Source organism: Ammospiza caudacuta, chromosome 3, assembly GCF_027887145.1.
Source record: "Ammospiza caudacuta isolate bAmmCau1 chromosome 3, bAmmCau1.pri, whole genome shotgun sequence".
Classification (NCBI taxonomy): Eukaryota; Metazoa; Chordata; class Aves; order Passeriformes; family Passerellidae; genus Ammospiza; species Ammospiza caudacuta.
The window spans coordinates 48,582,160-48,607,541 of NC_080595.1; the positions used below are offsets into that span (position 1 = coordinate 48,582,160).

Consider the following 25,382-nt stretch of genomic DNA (forward strand, 5'->3'; position numbering starts at 1 on the left):
TTAGACAATCATAAAAACAAATGAACATTCATACAGAAAGCCCCACAAAAACCCCTTCCCCTCCAGGTCTATTTTAAGAAAGGGAGAGTAACAAATACTGGTTAAATTCAAAATAAATCTACTCTTCATTTTTGTCATTTTACTTCTCTCCTATTCCAGGAATACCTAGAAAAAGTGGTTACTTTATTTTTTGTCTTAGAAACATTTTTTAGTCATAAATTTTAGGAGGATTTGAGTGTCACACTGTATTCATGACACAGGGAAAAAATGCGTGTAGTTCCATTAGCCAGTCTTGCAGCTGATTTTGTCTCAGCCGTGGTGTGGAAGGCACAAGGATCTTCCCAAGCTCTGGTGTTGCTGGTGCTTTGCAGTGCAGGGTGTTTTTCCTCCCTCCTTGTGTAGTTGCATATGCTCCTGCCTTCCAGAGACCAGAGAGGCAGACTGAGGTGAAAGGGGGGTTTGGAGCAAGACGTCTCTGAAGCTGAGAGCTGCAGGCCTTGCAATGGTGTAGCTTCCTTCTGCACCCTTTAGAAATGCCTGAGGGCTTGCCCAGTCTTAATTTGTAATAGCAAGTGATCTTTTATTGGCCCTACATCCTTAATGACTGTTTGGGAATCACCTGCCTTTTTGGATACATGCTGCTAGTTAGTATACATGAAAGTGATGACTGTGTCTGTGTGGAAAGATCTGCCAAATACCTCAGCAAATGAGAGGTTCTGGAGGGTTTTTTCTCCATCTTTGGATATGTTTTTTCATATTTGGTTGGAGGTTTAGTAGGAATTTTGCATAAGCACAATCCACCCGCTTTTATGTAAATATTTACTTTCACATTCAAATATCTATTTAAAATTGCTATGATTCTTAAGGATCTAAATCCCCCCAAAAGGCATCTAACTTGTGTGTAATTATTCTTGGAGAAGTAACTTGTTTTTTGGCTTTGCCAGGGAGATTGCTTAAGCACACTTAAAAAATTATATAAACTTTTTAAACTCTAGAAGCTTCTTAGGCAGCCACCAGCAATAACAGTAAATAAAATGCTTGAGCTTTATTTGCACATAAACTCTTATTTTTACATAGGAATTAGGAATTTATATTTGCTTTTTAATACAAAATGTTTCCAATAAATGTTAAGGATTTCAGTATTGCATAAAGCTGCTACAAGTGTTTTTTGAGCGCTATGGAGTTTTCCTAAAAGCTATGTGAAGGCAGTAAAGTGTGAAATTACATGAAGTTTTCTTGAATGTAAAAGGGATTTTCTTGTCATTTGCTATTTAGCCCTTCTTAGACCCCACTTCCCAATAATTTTCTTATTAACCAGGTACTACATTCCTTCACCACTTCTAATGAATAAGAGAATTAGGCTATACTAAAAATTGGCATGAGGAAAAGCAAGAAGGTGATGAAAAAGGTGACAAAGGCTCAAAGCAAAAGTTTAGGGAAACTCTTATATTTTCATTTTAGCAAGTTAGGAGTTGAAGGAGAATGTGTTTGTTGAGGCAAGAGAAGTGAGTGGTATGGTAATTCAGATGCGAAAAACCCACAAGCTTGGAGAAACTGGTGCAGAAAAAAATGCAGTGACAGAGAGATGTTCTCAGAAAAGCCAGGACAGAGTACCAGTTGGGATGTCTGAGGAGCAAGTGGGGGATCCAAGCTTGACACAAGGAATCAACGCTCTGTCTGCCTGGAGAAATCAAAAATTTGGCACTTGATTGTACAGATATGCACAAGGATATACCTTATTTTCGAGAAAGGAACACATCAGCAAGATCAATCCAGGTGTTACCTCTTTGGAAGTGGTAATTGACTTCATAGTTATGGACAGCTTCTTGGCAGTTAGAAAAGTGGATCAATCAAATAAACAGGACAAAACAAAGGCTTGTATGTTTAGAGTCATTAAGCTTTGTGGCAAGTCCTGTAGGGAATCAGTCTGTTTTAGGCAAGGGTATTCAGCACTAGTTTTTTTGTGTTATTTCTTAGTATTTTCTTTATATTAATGTTTATGCTTATTGCCCTTTTACTTCTGAGTAGGTTTGTAAGGTCTGTTTTCTTTTTGATCAGCATGCTACAATTAAATATTTAATTCAATGGTGTTGCTTCACTCTGTTTCTGGGAAATGTTGCTGGTCTGGTATTTTTCTCTGTCTTAGTAACTCTGTAGACTGTTATTTCATGACTTGAGAATAGAAGGGGAAAGAACATGCAAGAGGGACTTGAAAAAAGTTGATTTTGGTTTTTGGAGATAAGACTAAGTTGAATCATGTGTTTTGGAGAAGACCATTATAAAGCCTAAAAATATTTTGTTTTGTTTTGTTTTTTTTAACAAAATATTTTGCTTATGGTGAAACTACATAGGTATACACTTCAGGATTTTTTAAAGCATTCTGAATTTGTGTAAATGTTATTAGAAGCTGCAGTGTGATAACAAAATTAGCACAAGAATTGCAAAAATTAAAGGGAATTGAATGTTGAAGGACAATCCTTCCAACCAGCCCTAGTTTAACTGGAAAACTTCAAAACCCAACCAAGTCAAATCAAGAAAAAAAAAAAATTTTTTTTCTTCCTCCTCTTAAGCCGCAAAGTGGAACTGAACAGGTGTGAAGACCTGTCTGGGTAAATGGAACAGATGCAGTCACCAGAGGATATTCTTCAAGCTGCTAAAATATATCTATATTACTGTAATCTATCTCTCTTTTCTTTATTATTTTTAATAGAATATGTCTTGTAAAGGCACACCTTGATTATTTTCAGTTTCTTATTCCATATTTTAGTAATGATTTAAGTCTGGTTTTGTTAGGCTCTGCCTACCATTAGCAATGTGATATAGTGCAATGTATTTCTGCCAAAAGCTGCACCTTCCAGAAAGCTTCTCAGTGTGTCATAGAATAAATATAATCAGTCTTCCAATGTTATGTTATTAATGTAAGTATTTATTGAGAAAGCCAAAACTGAGTTGGAGCATCTGAGCAGTTTTTATTTTTGCAATTTGTGATTTTGCCTCAGTGTTCTTATCATTACATCAATATAAGCTTTAATTTCCTAGTTAAGTATGTGTGACAGATTTCAGGCTTTCAGGTGCTAAAAAGCTGTCTTAAAATCATCATTACCTTTAAGTAAAGACCAAGTTTGAGCATTTCAGAAAAAAATAATACCCCTTTTAGAACAATTCAAATGCAGACCCTGCATGTTTGAGTCATCAGCAGCAATAAACCATGTAATGGTGATGTCAAAATTTTGTTTCATATTTTGTGTATTTGTGTTGTCCATAGCAGAAAAGTATTTAGTCAATTAGCTTGTAGTTCCTTGGGCAACCACAGCAGCCTTTCCCTTCTGGAGCACTAAGGCCAGTGGTTGTTCTGTAGGGTTGTCTATGCTGTGCTAGTGGCCTACTGCTTTAAATTGATTTAGTTCCTGCATGCTGTAGTGTTTTCAGGTGGTGAGGCACAAAGAGACCTATATAATTTCATTCTATAGGCTTCTCTTTCCTTTAATTTTCACCATTTTTCTAGTTCAATAGTAAATGTGGGCTTTAGGGTGAACCTAAAAGGAGGTTGGTATTGAAGTAGAGAATAAGCTGCATTTGTGTAAGCAAAGTTTGTGGTTCAAATTATCTGCCCTCGTCTATATATCTTTCTTTTCAAAGAGATTTTTTTTCATATTTTTTTACCTCTGCAGTATTGAGATCGATGGCCTGTTCAACAGGGGTCAAGAAAATCTCTACCTAGCCATTAATATTCTTAAAATTTATGACAGCATGTGGGGAAAATACAGAATTTTAATGCCTTATCATTACTTAAGATGAATTATTGGGAGCTGGAAGCCAAGTCAAAACAGATATCTTGAACTTTAAGTTTTAACTGCTAGCAATACTGATTTGCTAATGGTATATGTGTATGTGTGAATGTGTGTGTATGTACTTATGCATACTTTAATCTTATTCCATGGTGTGTATACTGTAATCCTACCAGCATGCTCTGTCATGCCTCAGGCTTGCCAGCTTTCATTAAATATCCTTTTCTGCTGTGGTACTTACTGTGAGAATTTGTGATTGCTGACCTGTACTTTAGTTCTATTATCTTATGCCTGCCCATAAAAATTGGACATGAGGACAGCTGGTAATGCTGACCTAACATGAGAAGTATAGCAGGACTTATGCCAGCTATTCAGTTCAGGTTTTTTTTTTTTTTTTGCCTTGGCATTGGTTTCTTTCCTAATGGCACTAGCTTGGACATAGATGCCTAAAGCCTGACTGCAGCAATTTCACTCCTCACCCTGGGACAACCAGTTGTGTGGAAGCTGGATTGCCAAAGCCTCACAAAATTTATACTTTCTTCACAGAATTTTCATATGCTTTTTGTGGTACATCTAAATGTTTTGGAGCAGCTGACAGAGCACTGGAGAGTTGGCTGGCTCACAGTTTGTGCTAGCTGAGGCCTGTAAATCCTGAGTTGCCTCAGGATTTATTCAGGTTGCCATCATGTTGGCTGTGGCCACTTTTTAGCTGTTTGGGGGGTGAAGGCTGCATTGCATGTGCTTGTAAGTTAATACCAGAACTGGGGAGAAAATGACCTTGTGGCCCAGGACTCAGGGGTTGTGAGTAGAGATGGAATAAATGACTGACAGTTTCTTTTGAATATCTAGATTTGCATGTGATTCAAGTTGAACTTTATAAGCCAAGTATTTATATTCTTTGTTTGGTCTTTACTTGATTTGGTTGAGGCACTAGGAAACGAAAGAAGGTGAAAATCCAGTTCACACTGTGCTATTTGTTATTAAGATACAGCTGTAATTTCAGCAGTTATGCAAAGCTTGTCTAAATTTCTGGCCATTTGACGCCTTCAGCTCTTGTGAGTTAGTTTTCATCTTCCCTCTTCACTGGAAAAACAAGAGTCTTCTGCAGAAGGCAAAAGTTTCCCTGTTGCCTCTTAGTGGACTGGCTACTGTAAGCACGTTTAGGCTGGGGTTCACCTCACTTAAACTGGGGCACCTAAGTGTTGGTCACACCAGCCTGAGCTGATCATTGAGGCAGTCCAAGGAGAGGAGTAGATACCAACAGAGGGTGGTTTGCCAGGGCTCTCTTTAGTCCTGGTTTCACAGGGTGTCTCGCTTTCTGGAAAACTGATCTCCTGCCATCCACTGCAAAAGAAGCTGAAGCTGAGTAGCTGTGAGTGACAGATGAGCTGAGTGAATTTTAGGTGCTTTAAGGGTGGTACATCCTAGTCTAAAGGGTTTGCGGGGGCTCAGTGAACCAGAAGGACTCAGAAGAGCCAAAAGAAACACATAAGGGCTCATGGTTCTTAGTCTCTTTGGTACACAGATGACTGTCAGCAGAGCTTTGCTGCAATACTCAGAAGCTGTTTAAGTAAACACTACAGTTAGTGAGTTTAGAGGACAAGCATTGAAATATAATTGTGTCCCAAAATGAACTTACATGAATGTACTGTGTTTGAATGTGAAAACTTCCATGAAATTGTGGGTTATGTTTTTGTTTTAATAATAGATGCTAAAGCATCAGTTAAAATGAAGGAATAAAAGTAGTAATGAAAAGTGAAATTCTTTGTAATAAGTATATGAGCTATTAGGTTGTATTCTGTGAGTTAGACATATCTCACATTAACAGTTAAAATTTAAAAATATTCCAGCACAGCTCTTTAGTCATGTAACATATGAAGAAAAATTAGAGAAAAATTGCCCAACATTAAAAGATCCAGCCTTGATTTTCTTTGGCTCAGAATAAACCATTATTCTAAATCCATTCCCTGGTTAAATGTTCTTTTCTCTTTCTCAGACATCTCTGATTTACAACTAATAGTGTGATTTTTAGCGAGCGTGGTACTTGATAAAGAGCAGCAAGCTATACATAGAGCCTTATACTAGAGATAAATTTTTTTTTTCTTTTGTTTTTAGTAGCAATTCTGACATATTCTGGAAGGCTTTCTAGCATTTCAGATGCAGCGCCTATGATAACATGATACTTTTTACTTTCCCAATATTCTCAAAGTACAGTGGAAGCAATGACAGAATTTCTTATTCTAAGGAAAAATGGCATTTAGCACATGATCATGAAATCAATATTTGAGAATTTTTCCTTTTAGCTATTATTAATCTACTTTTTTTTTTTGTTTGGGAAAATGTAGGGGTTTAAAAAATGTAATACAGAAATATTATTTCCAATGTATAAACAGACATGGCAAGAATTTGTTGATGTTTGGGTTTTTTGCCCTTTCTCCTAGTTGGGAGCAGACTGAAGCAGATAATTTATCCCATGTCATGTAAAAAAATATATCTTTTTATGTATGAAAGAACAAAACATGAATATACAAATATAAGTTTATGATTTATAGGTTTAAGTTTGTTCATAATTGTGTGTGTTGAAGCATTTGAAAGAGTTGAAGTAGCTGAAACATACTCCTGCTGTTTCAATATTCTTGGTGATAATTTTCCATTTCACTGGCTCATGTACAATAGCTGGTGAGTTTGTTCAAGGGAATAAACAGGAAATAAAATCGAGCTGTCTCTGAATGTTACATTGCAACATGTACACAAGCCTGAAAGGTATTTTTGCACCTGCTTAATAACATATTTTTGGGACTCACAGTTCACTGCAGCCTTCTGTCACTGCACCTGATTAAAATCTGTGAGGAGTTACCTGCTGGCTTGAAAACGTGGTGATGGAAAGCCATTTTCCTGTGTGCCTGAAAATTCCTTAATGTTTCTAAGTTAGCAGTATACAGTGTGTTAGTTCAACCTTCCAGCTTTTCCATGAATTGTTCTGCTCCACAGGAAGACTGTGAAGGACTCAAGATAAATGACTGAGTACCCTGAAAACTGGAGTAAAGAAAAATTCTTTTAGGAAACCCTAATTTTTTTTAGGGTTTCCTAAAAGAAATTTTACTATTACTTCCTTTTACTAATTCAAAAGGCAGGATCAGCGCAGAATGCATGGGGATCTGCTTAATATTCTGTTAATACCCTCACAGAGTCTTTAATAACCAAGTCTTCTACCTCAGGGTGCTTTCATTTCTTCTGCAGAAATTGTCAATCCTATGCTACTATTGCTCTGAATCTTTCAGTCTTTGAATACAAAAATTACTTTTCATTCTATAACAAAAAATGGAAATGGAATGGCAATGCAATTGCTACAAGATAAACAGCGTATCCTTCTGTGGAGGAGGCATTCTGTGTTCTCCAGTACTGATCGAAGGGTAGCAAGTTGCAGCACTTGGTAGAGTACAGAGCAATATCCTGTGCTCACTAAAACCCATGGCTATGTAGCTGCTGGATGATCTGGACCTAAATCCTGCCTCAGAAATCTGACCTTTGGCAGACCCTGCCTGTCAGCTTTGGTGTAAAATAGAAAATATATTCTGTTTGAGGAGGGAATGCTGCAGATAAGGCCTGTTCAGGTGTTTCAATTTTCAAGGTATTGATGCTGGAGATGTGTCATTTCAGGATGCCACAGATCTGCCTCCTCATCCCCTATTTCACAGCATTTCAGGAGTTGCCAAGAAGTAGCCTATTAATGTCAGAAACAGCAAGCCCAGAGGCCACCTAGAGCACTTGGCTCCTGTCAAAATATTTTGGGATTATTTTCACACCTTGCCTATTACATCTTGTTGCTATCATGTATCATCTTCCCTACTGCTATTAGGAAAAAGTTCTGTAACTTTACAGCTCTTATGCACTTTTTAAAACAGTACACAGAGTAAATGGGTCATAAGTGGTTTAGAAACTGCCTCTGGGGAGAGCTCTTGCCAGGTAAGGTCTGTGCTCATGGTATGTCATGATGTCTCAAATAAAACAAAGAGTTTTTACTTAATTATATTTTTCTTGGGGCATATCAGGACAATTTTATGGATTATATTGCATTGGTTTGAAATATAATTTTAAAAACAAATTTTTTTTTTCAAGTTTTCTGTTATCATAAAAGTGTGGTAAAAGTCGGTCTGGCAAGTTCAAGAAAATGCTTGATTACTCTTGTCCAGAACATCTTTCTTGAAGCAGAGTTCACTAAAAACTCCAATGGGGCTCCAGTGGTGTGGTTTGTCATGTAATTTGATTAAAGTTATAAAATAAATACAGCCTAACTACTGTGATTCAAAACTGGGGTAAAGTTAACAAGAACTGTCAATATGGTCTGAGGTTCCTGGCTGGAAGAATATTTTCCTGGTAAGACTTTCCTTGTAAAGCTGAGTACCATTACTAGGATGTAAAATGCCTGACAATAAAAAAAGGGCCCTCTCAACCTTGCCTAGCAGGCTTCACATCCTTGGCTATCCCAGTGCTGCTGCCTGGATTGGCACCTGGTATTATGGGTAGAACATCCTTCCCCTGAAACAAAAATTATTTCATTTTTGTCACAAGATATACATCTAAACTGTAATATCCTAGGTATATATTTATTTCTAAATGAGATCAAGATCAGGCTGCCTCTGTTTGGCATTATGTCTTTCTTGTAGTGACAACCCTGGGTGTGTGGAAAGGCCAACACTTTTCCTTTTTTTCCAGCTGCTCAGTATGGTCAATTGTGTGTGCATCATTAGAACTTAGGTAGAGGAAATATCAGTGGAGCTTTTAAAACTGAAGTTTTAAAGTGGTGGGGTTAAAAAATCAGGGAATAACAGAGTACACCTGAGAAGAAGAATTTTTTATGAGATATCTGGAAATCCAGAAGCAAAAGGCATGGAAGTTTTTTCAGGGATAGTTGGATAAGAAATTAAAAATTTAATTCATAAAAAGAGTTCCATATTCAGAGGAGGATGGTGGTCTCCTGCTGTGTGTATCTCTGACTTGAATCACTGGGTGTAGTCAATATCAGTAATCACTGCTGTTGCAATATATCAGTCCACATTTATCCTGCTACCTCTTTTTACCTTCTTTACTTGTTGAGAAGAGTAGTAAGACTTCAATAGTATGATTTTTCAAAATGTGAGTCCTGTTCAAACCTGATGATAATTGTGCTAAACAAGAAAAATGTCTCAGCTGCAGGCCACAGGCAGCCTTGGAACCAAGCATCTGACTTACTCATCGTTGCCTGGTCCCAGGGCGCTGCAGGTAAGGCCACCAAGCAGACTTCCAGCTGCTTTATTGTGTTGTGTATATTTTCCTAGCACTGTACTTATGGAGGCTTTTTCTTCTGAGTCCTTTTTTAAAGGCTAAACACAACCAATAAGTTGGGAAAAAGGTCTTAAGCACAGGGGAGTAACTTGACAAATGAGAAGTTTGGTGGGAGATCTGGGAATGAAATTCATCTGCCACTTCTGTCAATTTAGTGTTCTTCCTGTCAGCTGCACTGTTCCTACAAAAGACATTTATTTCCTGGTATCTAGGTGTTATAGTTTCTTAGATATAAAGTTTATAGTGTTGTGTTTTAAGACTGATGCAGTTTTTATTTTGTACATTGATGTTTTGCGAAATCGGTACATTGGGACAGGTTAAGAAGAGATAAATGTTGAACAGCAGCTCTCTTTGGAGACAGTGGATATTGGTCCCTTTTTTGCAGGTACAACCAATATCTTTAATGAGAAAATGAAAATCTCTTTTGCACCTGATTATATAGTGTAGGATGTCTAGGAGATGGGTTTTCAGTGTAATGATTGCGTGGGATTTCATAACATGGTTCAGCTCCAGCTACGTGATGGCCCTTGGTGGCATTTTAAGCTGGGTAGAGATGGAATATTGGCAATAGCTCTTTTCAACATGTTCATGGGAGGGTACCACATCTCATCTTAATGATTTTATTAATGGTCTACAGGAAAGAATAAGTCATAAATCAAAGATACTCAGAGGAGAAGTTGTGAACTGTAGTCTGAGAAAATTTTTAAAAATGGATTTGGTTTAAGAAGAATTTAGAAAGATGATAGATTTCTCATGGAAATGAAGTATCTTGCTGTAAATGTGTGGAGTGAAAGGGGTAATCTCATAAATTACAGCAGTTTCAGAATGAAAGCAGGGAAAATATTGACAGAGAGTTACATGGCTGAAACAGATGAAGATGGGAATGAATCTTTCCCCCTGCTTCAAAAATAAACAGAGTGATAGGTGAGTTTTTGGGATTTGGAGGGGAAAGTTGCATGATTGATTGGGCTGCTGAAAAATATCTGTTTGTCAGAGCACTGAATTGGAACAATTCAAGAAATACTGCCGATAAAAGATGAAGGGAAGAGAAAGTGAACTAGGATGGAATGTGCAGACTCAAGCAGATGGTCATATTACAGACTTAGCCACCTGAGACTGCTCACAAGATCCAAAACTGGGGGCTGATAAACCTTTTCTCATGTGTTCTTGAATGAAAGGGATGGTGTTGAGGGGAAATTTTCACAGTCTGAATTGGAGTGAGAGGACTTGGTTCATGAAAAGTGTGTTTCTAGAGCCTTCTTGTTGTGGAACTCATAAGTAGGAATGTGCAGAAAAAAAAAGTGTGTTTGTTCAGTTTGAGTCTCAGTATTTTATGACCTTGAACAAATTATTTGCTTTAACAAGTTCCTCTGTTTTTCAGCTGAGATTGATGAGGTATTTCTCAGAAAAGTGTTGTAAAACTAAAACGCTTCAGTGATTATTTTCAGATACAGCATTTTCAGATACTGATGAGGCTGAGGATTTATTAGCTATTGAGTGCTGTGGGGTTATTAAGTCCTTGATATTTGTTAAAGTCAGTTTTCTACCTTCCTAACTGACTCGGATAATGGACATAATCTTGTGTTTGCCTGCAGAATATTATGGACACCTTTTCTAGCATGCTCTCACCTCTATCTTTACTGCTACTGTTATTCACACCAACAAAATAAAATATAGCATGGAGACCTCCCATGCTGTTATCACACCTTTGAGTGCAGAAGAGGCATAGCCTGGAACTAGTGAGTGAGGGTGTAACACAATAGATTCTTACCAAAATCCTAAAATAGGTGAACTACATCAGAGATAGATTTGAAGTACTGAGGCTGTTAAGAAGCTGAAATCAGCTCACCAGATGTTTGTGTTTAATTTAGTAGCTACACTTCATTGCAAATGTTTTCCACCACTCTGTCAACTTTGTCAGATGCAGAGTTAGCCATTGCTAAGTATGGTAACAAACAAATATATTATTAGACATTGACAGCTGAACTTGGCATTTTTTTAAGACTGTGGGACCACAGAAGGTGAGAAATAATAAAATGAACCATCTAATTTAGGAATATGATCATTAGCAGACATGGTAGAAGTCAATCAAGAGCATGCTAGTACATGCACTTGAATGCTGAAACTAAATTTGACACTATTTCATGATGACTCAGTGGAAAAAGAACTGGAGAGGAAGCATTTGGATTATGTGTATATAGAACATCTGCTTTCAGTGTTATGTGCACGTTGCTATCACTAGGAAGTAGTTTGCTTGGGAAGGTGTCTGGCTAGCATGTGCTGCTGAAGCTTACAGTCACCTACACCACCACAGCAGTGCCCAGCCAGACCAAAGCCAGTGCTAGGCTTGTTTCTCCATGGAGCACCTCTCAGAGCACACAAGGTGCATTGTCACCTGGTTGTGCTGGAGCTGTGCATTCTGTTTGTTCATTGCCTTCTGATCATGCCTTTCATTTCCTTTGGGTGCCTGTGGAATGCACAGACTGGGATGGGCACTGTGTCTGAGACACTCTGCAGTGTTGAAGCACAGCTCCCAGATAAACTCTGCTTTGCCATATAGCATCACACTGTCCCTGTGGTGTGTAACAAGTTTTTTTCCCTTGTATTTAGTGTTTGCTTTCAGACAAGCTCTCTGTATCATTGTTCTTTAATGAAGACTTTTTCTGACAAGTACAGAATAGGAATCTGTGTGACTCAACATGGGCTATTTTCTTCAGGTTTGGTTTTTCTTTTTTATTTTTTTTTCTGCCTTGTGTCCTTAGTCCTGCAGATTGCGATGACATTGCTGTAACGTTGCATATTGTTTTGATGACTAAGTTAGAACTTTTTGGGGAAGGAGGAGGAGGTAACATGGTTATTGTACTAGCAGCCAGCTTCATAGTCCTGTATTGAGAAATACTAGCTAATTTGGTCCTTTGGAATTCCATCTGTTCTGCCTGGGGTTTTCTTTCTCAAAGTAGGATTCCATTGGAATAAGGTTGAATTCTTAGGAAATTACTCCTCCTACAGGATAAAACTAAAACATGTACAATTAAACATGTTCAGACCATTTAGAATTGCATGACCAGAAACGTCATCTCCTCTTCTCATCCTAAGACAAGTTCAGCTATGCATAAATCATCCTGAAAAAAGTTTTCTTGTGCAGTTTTTGCAGTCTTGTAATGATTAGGCTTCTAAACAGGTCTATAAAAATGCTTTATTTTCTGAAAATAAATTTTCCCCAACTGTCTAATGCTTATTTCTTTAATTCATTAAGAACCAGTTTAACCTGTCCCCTCTTCCATGTTTTAGTGACAAAAATACCAGTGTTGCCAAGTTTTCCCACCACCTAAGCAGACTTCATCCCAGCAGTATTCCTGAATTTTTCCTTTTTTTTTTTTTCCCTGTAGCTATCATTAGTTTTTTTGCTCTCTGTCCTTCCCTTATGCAAAATGAAGAGTCAAAATGGCTGAACTGCACTATTGCAATGGTGATCTGCAACCAAGGAGGTAGTGTAGTTGTGGTTCAGGCTCAGATAGAGTCATCAGAAGTTTGTGACCTTTTCTAACTTCTGTCACAGTCTTTCTGTTCAGCTGCCAGAAGCTTTATTGTCCTAAAGTGGTATTTAAAATTTGGTCGTTTGACTGGCTGATTAGCCAAGAATAGAATTAACAGTAATGCTACTCTCTGAGTGTTCTGTTGCTGTCCTCTGTAAAGTTGTTGAAAAGCTATTTAATCTCTGCAGATCACAGTTCTTGCATGTTATGTACGTGATGTTTCATAAATCTTGGTTTCTGTTTGTTGTCTGCAGGGACTCGGAGAAGGAAAAACACCATCTTAACTTTTTACTTGACTTCTCTGCTGTAACTTTTTACCTTCTAAATCACAGAAGGAAAAGCTCTGGGGCAACCAGTAGGACTTCAGTCAGGACTCAAAGTGTGTTGTGTACGTTACTCAGATGCCTAGCATAAAAAAAAGTCACATCTGATTATTATTTTTTTTTTTGCTGGTGAGATGTCTAGGATCGTCTTAGGGGATTGATTTGTGGACCCTATTATCCTGTTAGCATATAGCATGTAGTTGTCTGCAATTGTGAGTCTTGTGCTTGATGGCCCGTAGGTCTTTCAAACCTTTTATTCTACTCTGTAATCTAGTGTTTATCCCAACAAGACAAAGGGAAGTTGAGGTGAAGTTTGTAAGTCAAGAAGTATTCTACAGTTTCCCTAGGCAGAAAGCAGTTTGTACTGGCTAAACTTCTATTTGTAAATCTACAAAATAGATTAAAGTATGTGTGGCACCTATTCCCATTGCACCGTTCAGTTGCACAGCTGAACAGTAAATTGGATGCAGTGAAGCAGAACTCTGCCTCTGTGACCTATTAAAAATTGAGATACTGAAATAAAGTCTGTCCTGAGATCCTGATTTATAGCATATGGAAGTTGAGGAAACCTTCCACTAACTGCAGTATTTGTCATAAAAAACAACAGTAGGAATTTGAATGTACAAGCATAACTTAGAACGTTTAATCTTTGGATGTTGAATTTTGTAAATGTGACACTCTCTGTTCTCTATTCAGAATTGATGTATTGTCAGGACACAGAAACACAGAGTCAGCATTATATCTTTGAGAGGTAATTATGTATAATCAGATTGTGAAGAGCACAGAAATTTATTTAGGTTAGTAATAACTCGTGTTATTTGTTGCATTCTCTACGAAGAAGTAAAATATAAAGTATAAAATCTAAAATCAAGGAAGATACTTGGAAAAGGTTGCCTGTTTTTGTCACGAAATGGAAGGGAAACACAAACATCATAGTCATGATGTGATGAGTTTAAGCGCCTCAGGCTGGAGCATACAGTGTTTCTAAATAAATGTATTACTCATGTATATTGCTACTTTGTCTTCACCTTTTTCTGCAGAGGATTGTAGCAAGAGTAGAGGCTCCAATACTCTGCTTTTCTTGCATGGATAAAGTAAAACACTTAGAGGTAGTAATGGGATAGTTTGTAAAATAGGAGAATGACATACTGTAAGAAAATGTATTTTGCATTCCCATAGAATGGAGAAAAAAAAATATTCAATCTTTTAACTCCCTACTAAACCATTACCAGATATGAATGAATTCAGAAGTTATAGAAGTATGTGAAATGATTAAAAGCTTAAAGGACGACTATGTGCAGAATAAAAGTAAAATAAAATCAAACATGATGAATGTGGTATTTTAAAAAAACCCAACCAAACAAACCAACAAGTATCAGGTTTCCAGGAAAATGCCACAGCAAGTACTTCTCCCTCTAAATCCCAGATGCATCCATGTTAAGGAGGTACTAAGAGCTATTGCACTGTAGATGTGCCCACCTGTGGGAATTGCCAGACACTTGTTCTTTAATAGAACTACATTGAGAAGGTTAAGGATTAGTCAAAACTGACTTTACATGGGAGATGAAAATTTTCAGGGTTTTATTGGACACAGTAAGATTATTAAAAGGAAATATATGCATGAATATATGTGTGAACAGTATGACAAACACATATCTACATAGAGATGTTGGAAGGTTGCCATGAGGTCTCTACACAACTTCTCTTCTTCAGGCTGAACAGGCTCAACTTTCCAGTCCTGTCTTCATAGAGATGGTGCTTCAGTCCTCGAGCCTTTTTGGCTCAGGTTATCAGCCAGCTGGGCAGTGTGAGTGCCAGTTCTGTCTTGCTGTAGGCATGCTCTGTTATTGTAGCGAGATAGTATCCTTTTTGCTCTTCACATCCTTATCTTTGGGATGGAGATTAATTACTGCTCTTCTGAATTCCTTACTGTCATGAAGCACCTCAGATTGTGAACTTAAGGATGAATGAGAATGGATAGAAGAATCATTCATTAAAGTATCTAAACTAAATGGACAGCTTCCCAAGTTAGATTCACACTTAGATGCAGTAAATGTAATACACCTGACACTGTGCTCCATTGTTGTTATAGAGACTGACATTTCCTTTTACATTTGATAATTGTGTGCACAGAATTTGTGTGGTTTTTGGGACCTACTTTCCCTTGCTCTCTAGATGCCTCTTCTTTGAGTATCCACACCCTGGAAAAATACAAGACAAAGCAGTGTCTTTGGACTTACTAGTGAAAGCTGCTATGATGATAGGGAATTGGGATGGAAATAGTAACATTTCAAATTTCCATGGAGGAAACAGGCGAATGTTTACCAAAGTGATGATTAATCAGCAAAACAAGAGCAGTAAAAATACCTGTCAGTGGAAAAGACTGCAGGGATTTTGGGTTTGTGCTACTGCTCTTTCTTCTAAGCTGTACTGAAGCTTTTTCAAGACTATGAGAAACTTTGTATAATCTTTATCTGTTGTGGTTGTTTTGAATATGAACTTTAAAATAAATTTGAAGTTCATATAGGTACTGATTTTTATTTGCATTTTAATGAAATTAAGTATATACTAAACTCATTTATTTCAAAATTATTGAGACATGCTATTTTTTATCAAAGTATGTTATCTTGATCTATTACAAGGACCTATAACTGTATTACAAAAGACTAGGTTTTGTTCTTTTGGCTATGCACTTCATATTGTCAGTGCAGCTATGCACAGACATGCACAGACTTCTACATGTCTTGAAACACTCTGTCCGAGAGTTTATAGTCCATATGGATAAAAAGTTTGTACAAGTGATTACATTTTAGCATTAAACACCTGTGCTTGAAGTTGATTTCTTGAACTCTCAGATCTTTGTCTGTTTAGTTTACTGCGATATTAAATAATGTTCTCAGATGTGTTTAAAAGGCACCAGCATTATGATCAGGAACTTTGCATTGCCTCTTCTACCCGGAATTTCAATCATATATGAAGAGAGTTGATGTATTTGCTTAACTTTTGAAGGCTACGGTTACAGCCCTTTGAACTATAAATTATGTTGACCTGACAGGAAAAGTGATGATGATCTAATATCAGAAGATAATAGGAAGGAATGAAGCAGTTTGAGACATCTCATAATTCAAGATGTAAAAATATCTGAAAGATATTTTTCTTTAATAGACATTTAGTATGATGCATATTGTAGTGCAAGAACAAAGAGACCTCCTGTGAAGGTCTCTTTGGTGGTGCGACTTAAGAAAAGGAAATATTGCATTTTTAACTCTCTTGATACTGAAACTGCTTATCATTTGCTGATTTGGAAACAGGTTTAGAAAAACACTGCTGAGATGCTTACCCACTTACCAGTCTGCTTTAAAGAAACGTAATGGAATTATTTATCTTAAAATAATTCTGCAACACAATCAAGTTGAATATCTATAGGAAATCTTCTGAACACATAGTCAGTAAGTGTTGGAAGACTGAATCTAAAGTGGAGCCTATATTAGACAATTCTATAATGATAGGCACAGAAATGCAAAGTAACTTAGAGCTCTGTGTGTGTGTGACACTCATTATCCGTAATTACCTTTCACGTGATCTGACAATGGCATCACATCTTCCTTAACCTTCTGTGCCAGTTGTTTCAACACCACCTGGACTAGAACAGTAAGTTCCACAACACTGTGACTCTGAGGCCTGAATTAAGAGAACATTTATTGTGAACATCTTCACAGAAAACAAAGAAAATGTAACAGAATTGAAATTTGATTTGTTTTCATGAACATGTCCTACCAACCCAGAAACAAACTTTGGAAAATGGTATGGGAGAGTGATTGACTTTCATTAACTTGTAAGCATTTATTAATAAAATGTCTTTTTTTGTTTGCCAAGTATGTAACAAAATAATCTGTGTATGCCATACACTGTGCAGAGAAGGAAGAGGAAAATGTTTGCAAAATGTATCGAGTGAGTTTGTGTGTCAAGAAATTTAGCATTTGCTGTATTCCTGTTCTTAATCCACTGGCAGTCAGCATCTGCATTAGATATGTGTGCCTGGTAATTGAGGTTAATTGATTTACAGGGAAGGGTATGATATGTTAGATCATAAACTAAAATTAAGTATGTCAGGGACTTGCCCCAAACCAGTTTACATTTTGCTGCTGTCAGCATGCAGTAATTTTTGTAGATGGGGTATGTCAAACACTTTTCAGATGTTCTCTAAAAACCTAGCTTACAATGGTAGAAAATGGGGCAATACAAAACAAAATTAGTGGTTCATTTCAGTAAAAAGTAGCCTTATTATGTTGTTTGCTTCTGGCTGTGGAGGTACAATGTTCGAATCTTCTTTAGTGATGCTTTGTGGAGACAATTCTAGGACGATGGTGACAGGGTTTCTGAAATTTTGATTCTGCTGGGGTGGTTACTTCAGGAAGAATGGCTAGGAAGAGAAAGATGAAGGAGAGTGTATTTATATAGTTTCAATCTAACACCACTATTTTTAACCTGAAAGGAAACTTTATTTGAATCAAATGTAATTAAGATTAGGAAGTAGTAATTTAGTACTTTAAAAAATAAACACAACCAACCACTTGCTCTTCCCCCCAAATGCTTTGGATTTTAATAGATGATGTTACTTTTACAAAGAGTACACAACAAAGCTGTTAGGTCTGTATGTGTGGTCTTTTCCATCCTTGATATTGGCCTTCAGGGATTTTTCTTTGTTAGCTGTGATTTTACGTTCTGAGCTTCACCAATAACGTATGCATATGTTGCGTTGTTTGGATTCAATGTCTGACTGGAAGCAGCTATTGCTTTTCACCTCTGCAGTTGACTGTGGATTGCAGCATGGGCACTTTTGCTGGTATACAAGGAAAATTGCTTTACCTATACTTACCTTTTACATGGGGACAATTTAAAAAAGGTAACAGATGTTAATTTTTTGAGTGTCCGATTAAACCCTATGTAAGCTCCTGTTCTTTTCAGATTGAGATACAATTTAATTTAGTCTAGTTAAATTATTTGAGTGAAGTAAATGGAACAAATGAAAAACTAGCTTAATTTAGGATGAGTGTTTATGGGTGGCTTCAAATTATTCAGTTCAATTTAAATTCAGGCGTTCGTTTAATTTGATGAACTTTTCTGAATGTCCCTTTGTAGCAAACTGCCTGTAAGAACAACTCCTTTGGTAAACATTCCTGCTTTAATGTCTGCATTTTTGAAGTCTCAGCCTGTTCTGCTTCCAGTTGCATGCTTCATCCTGTAGCTTTATTGTTGTATTTATTGAATTTTATTTACAGTGTTCAATATGGACTCTTCGTAGTCATTCATTTGAAATTTATTATTGGAAACTCGTTAATGAATTGGCAGAATGCATAGGGAGATGCTATTTTTTCTATTCTAAAACAGAAAATCGTTGCTAGAAAATAGACTCATTGCAACAAAATTTTCTTTCTTTAACTGGAACCATATTTCTATAGAGATTCTTAAGCTGCTGATTGTGTTACTTAGAAGAACTGTGATTTAAATAAGGGTCTGCCTGTGTTTTTTAGGGCTTGTTGATAAAATCTTGAACTATTACCACATGGAATTAGTCCTGTAAAATTTTAGTTGATACATGTTAAGGACTAAGGAACACACTGTTTGCTTTGCTGTGTGCAAGATATCATTGCTTCCTCCTGGACCCTTCTTTCTCTGAAGTACTGAGCAGAGCTATGGGACAGCTGTCCCAATATCTTCTTTTCCCTTTTAATTCTGAGTATTTCCTGTCTGTCTTTATACGCTTGCACATTAGGATAAGCACAGAGCACTTAATTGGAAAGTTCATAAAGTCTATTAAAATCAGTATAAGACAGTGTTAGTACTTTCTGTGATAAGCTTCAGCACACTGCTTAGTCATCATACTTTTATTATCTTCTATCACAGTCTTCCTTGCTTGCAAAAGCCTCAGCAAGTCACCACACCTCCTTCTTTAAGAAACTGTGGGTAGTTCTCTCCACAGCTTTTACAAGGAGCAGCAGCAAGTAGGCACTAGCTTTTTGGACGTAAAATCCTTTATTTACACAAGAATATGCTTTTCAACTTACTGCAAAAAACGCTAATTTATGAACTATATGTACAAAATTACTCTGAAGATAGGAAGAATATTTTTTCTTTTATTTACTTATTCCTTTACAGCCTTCCAAGCAAGTTGCACTAACTAGAATATGTGCAGTATATCCACAAACAAGTTAATTCACATGTATGCGGTACCGATCAATTAATTGATTTGAAGCTTTTCTACTTCTTTGCATTGTATGACTGACCTATGAAAAAAAATAATAATTCCTGTGTAGTTAAAATAAATCTCCTGCTCTGACTTTTATTACCAGGACAGGTAAATGGAAAAAGCACATATGCAGTTATTAGAATTATTTAATTAATTTTCTCACATTTACAATTCAAAATAAAAAATATGCTGTGGTTTGATTCTGCTTGTATTCAGGGAAAACAGTTTGTGCATTTAACAATGATTTTCTAAAAGCTTCCATAGGTCTTACTGGGTCAGAAACATAACCCTATTTCTCTTTTTGCTTTTTCTTTTTGTTAGGATGATGAAGTAGTTCTGCAGTGTACCGCGACCGTTCACAAGGAGCAACAGAAATTGTGTCTTGCTGCAGAAGGATTTGGCAACAGGCTTTGCTTTTTGGAATCCACATCTAATTCTAAGGTACCACTGAGTGTTTTAATTGTCATTTCATGTCACGAAGCAAGGATAGTTGTAACATTGCTTGCTTTGATGTAATATACACAAATCTGTCAGGGAAAAGGGACAAATCAGGTCTATCAAGAATAAAAGGAATATTTAATGCCCATTAAAAGAAGAATTTTTCCTTTGTCCTTTGGCTGGACTCTAGTGTGGTGTTTTCAATTTATTTTAATTTACTTTAAAACTAGTTTACTTTAAAACTAGTTAGCTGCAGAAGGCCACCCCAAATAATATGCTTGTTATTTTGCTTGTCTCAACTCAGTTGCAGTAAGCCACAGAGCAACTTGTGTACTGCAAATTGAAGGACAAGTTGATTGCTCTGATTCTAACTTCACAGAAAAGAAAGCAATTATTATATTTGTAGCAAGTTTTTATTCTGTGTCATTTATGTTGAAATGATTATTACTTTGAGACCTGATTCCCTATCTCAGCATAGTGCAACTATCAAAATTACCTCATCTAACACACTTTATCTAAGCCTCCTCCAACTCTGGTATATATGCAGTAGATAGTTTCAAAAAATACCTGTGCTGTTTATTGCAAAGAAGGGACTGTGTTTCACAATCACATATGCTGAAATAAGTGTTATGAAGACAAAAATGGGCCTCCTGAGGGCAGAAGTGGTTTTGTGGACAAAGAAATGGATATACTTGGACATTTTTTTCATAGAAAGGGAAGAATGTTGTTTAACGTATTTTTTTCTTTAGTTAAAATATAAATATTCAACAAGAAAATATAATAAAGGTAAAGTATCTGAAAAGACATCTAGAAAGATTTAGAACAAAAAATGATGGTTATCTTGCCAGCTTTCATAACATCACTTTGATTTTCTCTGATACTTCACAGAGTAATGCTTCATTTTCTGTCTCATCATTTTGAATGCATTATTCATAATAATAAATTTTTCACTAGGATATTAATGATTCATTATAATAGCAGTGATCTTGATGAAGTAATTCATGCTGCTCTGTTTTAAATGAATCTTTTTAACAATAAAAATGTGCTAGGATAGAAGTGGTTGTAGTTCTAGTTGCCTGTGAGGCCTGAAAGATTTATTTAATGAATTTCTTATCATTCAGTAGGTTTGGATATTAGATCTACAGTCTTTCTCTTCCCATATAAAACTCCTGAATATTCCTGTCTTTAAGTAATACAGTGTAGATTTCATATCACTTTTGTATGCTTGTTTGCTGATGCTGCTTTTTCTCCTTTTGTTATGAAACAATCTGCATTCTGCTCATTCTTCATGAGCTTGGGGCTAAAAGAAAAACAAAAAAAAGAAAGCCCATGGAGCTCATCTGTGTTTTAATTTTTGAGGGCTGACAGTTGCTAGGATGAACTCATCTGAAGTCATTAGTAGATATAAATACTGAGGGAGCCATAAAATTATCAAATCCTTAAAGCAAAGTTGACTATAAATAAGAGTAAATAATTTTTTTTTTTATCCCTCATGTCTGTATCTATAGCATGTTACTGTTGCATTATATAAGGAGGAACATAAGAAATATTCAAAGAGGTGTGATAATTTGAAAATAGTTCCAACAAAATTCTTGAGCCTGTTAAAATGCATGTCTAAGAGGCTGTTTTCCAGGTAGACTGGGATTGTGATGCCCTTTAATGCACATCATAGTGGGGCATCTGATTTACTTGCAGGGATCAAGGATGGGATGAAAACCCTAGCACCAGTAATAGGCCACACATGAGTAATAGACTTCAGCTATCATCCTGGACTTGCATTTTTGAGAATGCTTGTTGCTATGCTGTGCTTTTCTCCAGTATCTTTCAGGATGTGGGTCCTCATGGTGTAGCTGGTGTTTTATTAGCACAACTTCTTTGTGTGCACTTTCCTGCCCCAGGATCACTAAATAATTCACACTACTTAAGTAATGCTCAAATTGAAGATATATCTGAGAATAATTTGCTAACAGCAGACTATTAATACTTATCTCTGTACAGCAATAACACTGGGAGATAAGGCAGAAGATTTATAGGCAAAGTAAAACAAGTTCACTCACCTGTTCCCATGAGCAGCCAGGTGTTCATCCTGAGGAAAGCAAGGCTTTACCATGCATCATGGTGGCTTGTGAAGACAAATGCTGTCATTCTGATCACTCCCTGCTTCCTTTTTCATCTCCCCTCCTGGGCATGAGGTCGTATGGTCTGGTATATCCCTTGGGTTTGTTGGAGTCTGCTGTCCTGGCAGTGTCCCCTCACAACTCCTTGTGACCTCAGCCTGCTTGCTGGTGGAGAGGGTTGAGGACCAGAAAGGTCTTGACATTGAGCAATTTGCAGCCTTGCACTAATTGACCCCATATATTGAAGAGCAAGATAAGAGATAAACAAGACATCAGGTCTAAATTATGTGTAATTTTACTAAGAGGAGACAGTCCTGAATATAAAACGTACAGGCTTTCTCAAGATAGACTCAGGACTACCTCATCTGTAGAGACAGAGCTCAAGAAAAAATATTTCTATTTCAATTTCTACCAATTTCAAAGTAAATGTGTCTCAAAAGGGATCTTCTAGGAATCGGTTGGAAGTGTCAAGTGTATAACAATATTAGATTTATAAACCATCAAAAATTTTTAATATTGAAAAAGCTGTAGCAGCAAGAACAAAACAAGGAAGGCATGCTGAAGACAAAATTTAAAATGCTTACTTTCCTTATCTCATGTGGTTATTTCTTCAGCAAGTTTTGTCATATATATAGCATGAATTTTTATTTCATGAAGAAGAAGAAGAAAATAAGGGATGGCTGTCAGGAAAAAAAGGCAAAAGCCTCATTGTTGTGGTTTGACCCCAGCCAGCAGCCAAAGCCCACACAGAGTGCCTGCTCACTCCCCCAGTGGGATCAGGGTTGGGACCAGGGAGAGAATCAGAAGGGTAAAACTGAGAAAGCAGAAAAGGCCTTGGCTCTGTGCAAGCCCTGCTCAGCAATAACAAAAAGATTTTTATATTATCAACCCTGTGTTCAGCACAAATCCAAAACACAGCCCTGTACCAGCCAGTGGGCAGAAAATTACCTCGACTCCAGCCAAAATCAGCAGACCTGTAAACTTCTGTTTAGGCAATTGTCTGTAGGTAATTTTGCGTCATCATTGCTTGCTGTACTTTTAAATTCATCCCTTTTATTAAAACATGAATTAACTTATCTCAAGATCAGTGAGATCTATTTCTTTACATTTGAATGTTAGTTGCTGCTTTCTTTATATAAACATATTGGTCATATGAGGAAGTCTATTCATTAAAAGATGATGTTGTCTTTCCTGGGAAGTAATTTTTCTTTAGACTTAAATAATGCATGGATTGCCGAAAAGGAAACAAGGCGGAACTGTGTTTTAACAGCTTCTGAGAACTATTCCTGTCCATAGTGCAGAATGAAAAATACTCAGCTCTGGGTCAGTCACAAAGGTGGTGTTGATCCCTTGTGAATGACTGCAGAGCAGAACACTGAAAGCTAAGTTATGCTTTTCTAAATGGCATAAGGGTTTGGGTTTTTTCCCTGTTTTTATGGCAGGTGGTAAAATCATATTCATTTCATTATGCCCTGAGGTATGGCCCTACTTTGCATCATTAAAAAGTGCTGATAAAAACTATGTGTGGGGCTTTTTTCCCTCTTGAAGTCTCTGTAATTTGAACTTGAGAGAGGGGAAGATAGCATAGTGAGGGTTTTTGAAGGTCTAAAAAGGCCACCCAATTTTTTTTTGGTGGTTTTATGTTATTTCCCCTTCATTTGACTTTGAAGAAGGCAAGAAGGCAGTGCAGTATGTGATCCTATGGTTTGATCTTTTTTACATATACTAAGTTTCAGTGCTGAGAGCAGAGTCCAGAAACTTATAATAATTCTATTTGTAAAGTTAAGGAGGTATTTCAAATGGAAGACTTTGATAACTTATTTTCCATTTTGCTTTTGAAGAGTCTCTTCTGTATCAGAGAGGAATGATTCTTCAGATTTGGTGTATGCCAGTTGGTTTGGAATTCTGACTCCATTATCCAGAGTATGTCAGTGATGCTCTATTTTTTGTTGGCCCCTAGATGCTACTGTTGTGTAAGGGAGTAGAAAATAAATCCTGATGGTAAGAGTGACATATTGCTTCTTGTGCTGACAAATAAAAATAATTAGATTTTTTTTTTTTTTTAGTCAGATGAATTGGCTGGAGCTGGACAGGTGACTATGCTTAAAGGGAAGAGTACAATTTGGGGAGGGGAACTGGAGACTGTTATACCTGGCACAGACAAGGCTACATGGAAGTATGATTCTTTAGGTATTTATGCAAGCTGTTTCCATGCCAGCAGTCAAATTACGTATGGATGTGTCTGGAGAAGGGTGTCATCCTGAATGGTGGAACATTGGCCTGAACTCCTGTACCCTGATTGCTTCTGGGAGAAAAAAATCTTCTCTGTTTGTCTTCCAGAGTGTAAGATCTGAAGGCAAGGGTTGCCTTCTTTTTTTGTCTTTTACAGCAAACGTATTCTCAGTGGCCAAGACAAATAATCTGTCTCCAGAGAGACTGAGTCTGAAATTCTCTCTGACAGCTGAGAAACAGTATCTGCATTGTGCACAGTTTTTGATTGTGTAAATCCAAATAGATAAAAAAGCATGTGTTGTCTATTCACATATGGATGCAAGCAGATACTTTTTGAGCAGTTAAAAATTTGGTCTGTTCTCAGAATTAGACCGGTATTGTTTGCTTGTGCTTACATTGGGTCACTCTGTGAATATGTCATTTAGTAAGGTGGTTGGTAGAATTTTTTTTTTAATGTAATTGCTGTGGTTCATTTCTGTACATGAGTTTCCACTTCATCCTTTTCTAATAAGTAAAAAAATTTGTCAGGGCTTTGTAGCTGCACCTCTAGGGCCATTTAAATTGCTTTTGTGTCATATTGCCAAAATGATAATTCACATTTAATGATAAAGATGGCATTTAATCGTATGTAATCTTATGTTCAGAGGACTACATTTAGCCAACTTTGACTAAAACTGGTGATTTCAATAATTTAAATGGAGAGAATTTATGGATATTTGCACATTACTTGGCCTACTTGACATACAGAAATTAGACACAGAAACCAACATTAATGTTTATTGAGACGGAAATGAAATAATTTAAAACGAATATGAAACATTTGGACTGTGAAAAACACTGTCAGATCTCCATGGCTGTAAAGCAGCAATGGAAATATGGCTTTTATATCAGCTGAAAATTGTGGGCATTGGTACTAGGTATAGTAATACAGAATATTTGTACTGTCACCTGTAACTCAGGTAGTTTTTAAAAAGAAAACAAAATTGTGATATCAAGCAGGTCACCACAGACTAAACAGTGTAATAATCATAGATCCAATCTGTGAAACATTAGTATTTTCATTTTTCATTATATCTCCTGTTGAAGCAGATATTTGAAGTTTTAAATTCATACAGGGATGGATTATTTCTGATCTTAAAGAAATATTTTTTATCAAATCTGGTTTTGCTTGAGATATACATGGAGGTTTAGCTTAATAAGACATTATTTGCTACAAAATACGAATTTAAAACTCTTCCTATCTTCAAACTACATTCATGAATGGAAAAGAGTTTATTTTTAAATGATGCTCACTCACTTAATATTTTTAAAAGTAAGACATTTTTATAGGCCAGTTCTCTGGTTTTGGGGATAACCCTGAATGCTTAATACTT

General features: G+C 36.6%; 1 protein-coding gene across 1 annotated transcript in view; it reads left to right on the forward strand.

Moving 5' to 3' along the window:
* The window catches only part of RYR2 (ryanodine receptor 2), a 380,761-nt gene that overhangs the window by 74,688 nt on the left and 280,691 nt on the right, over positions 1-25,382 (forward strand). Inside the window, exon 2 of the mRNA XM_058801183.1 lies at positions 19,544-19,663. Within this exon, the coding sequence (XP_058657166.1) occupies positions 19,544-19,663 (120 nt within the window). The remainder of the gene's footprint in view (positions 1-19,543; positions 19,664-25,382) is intronic.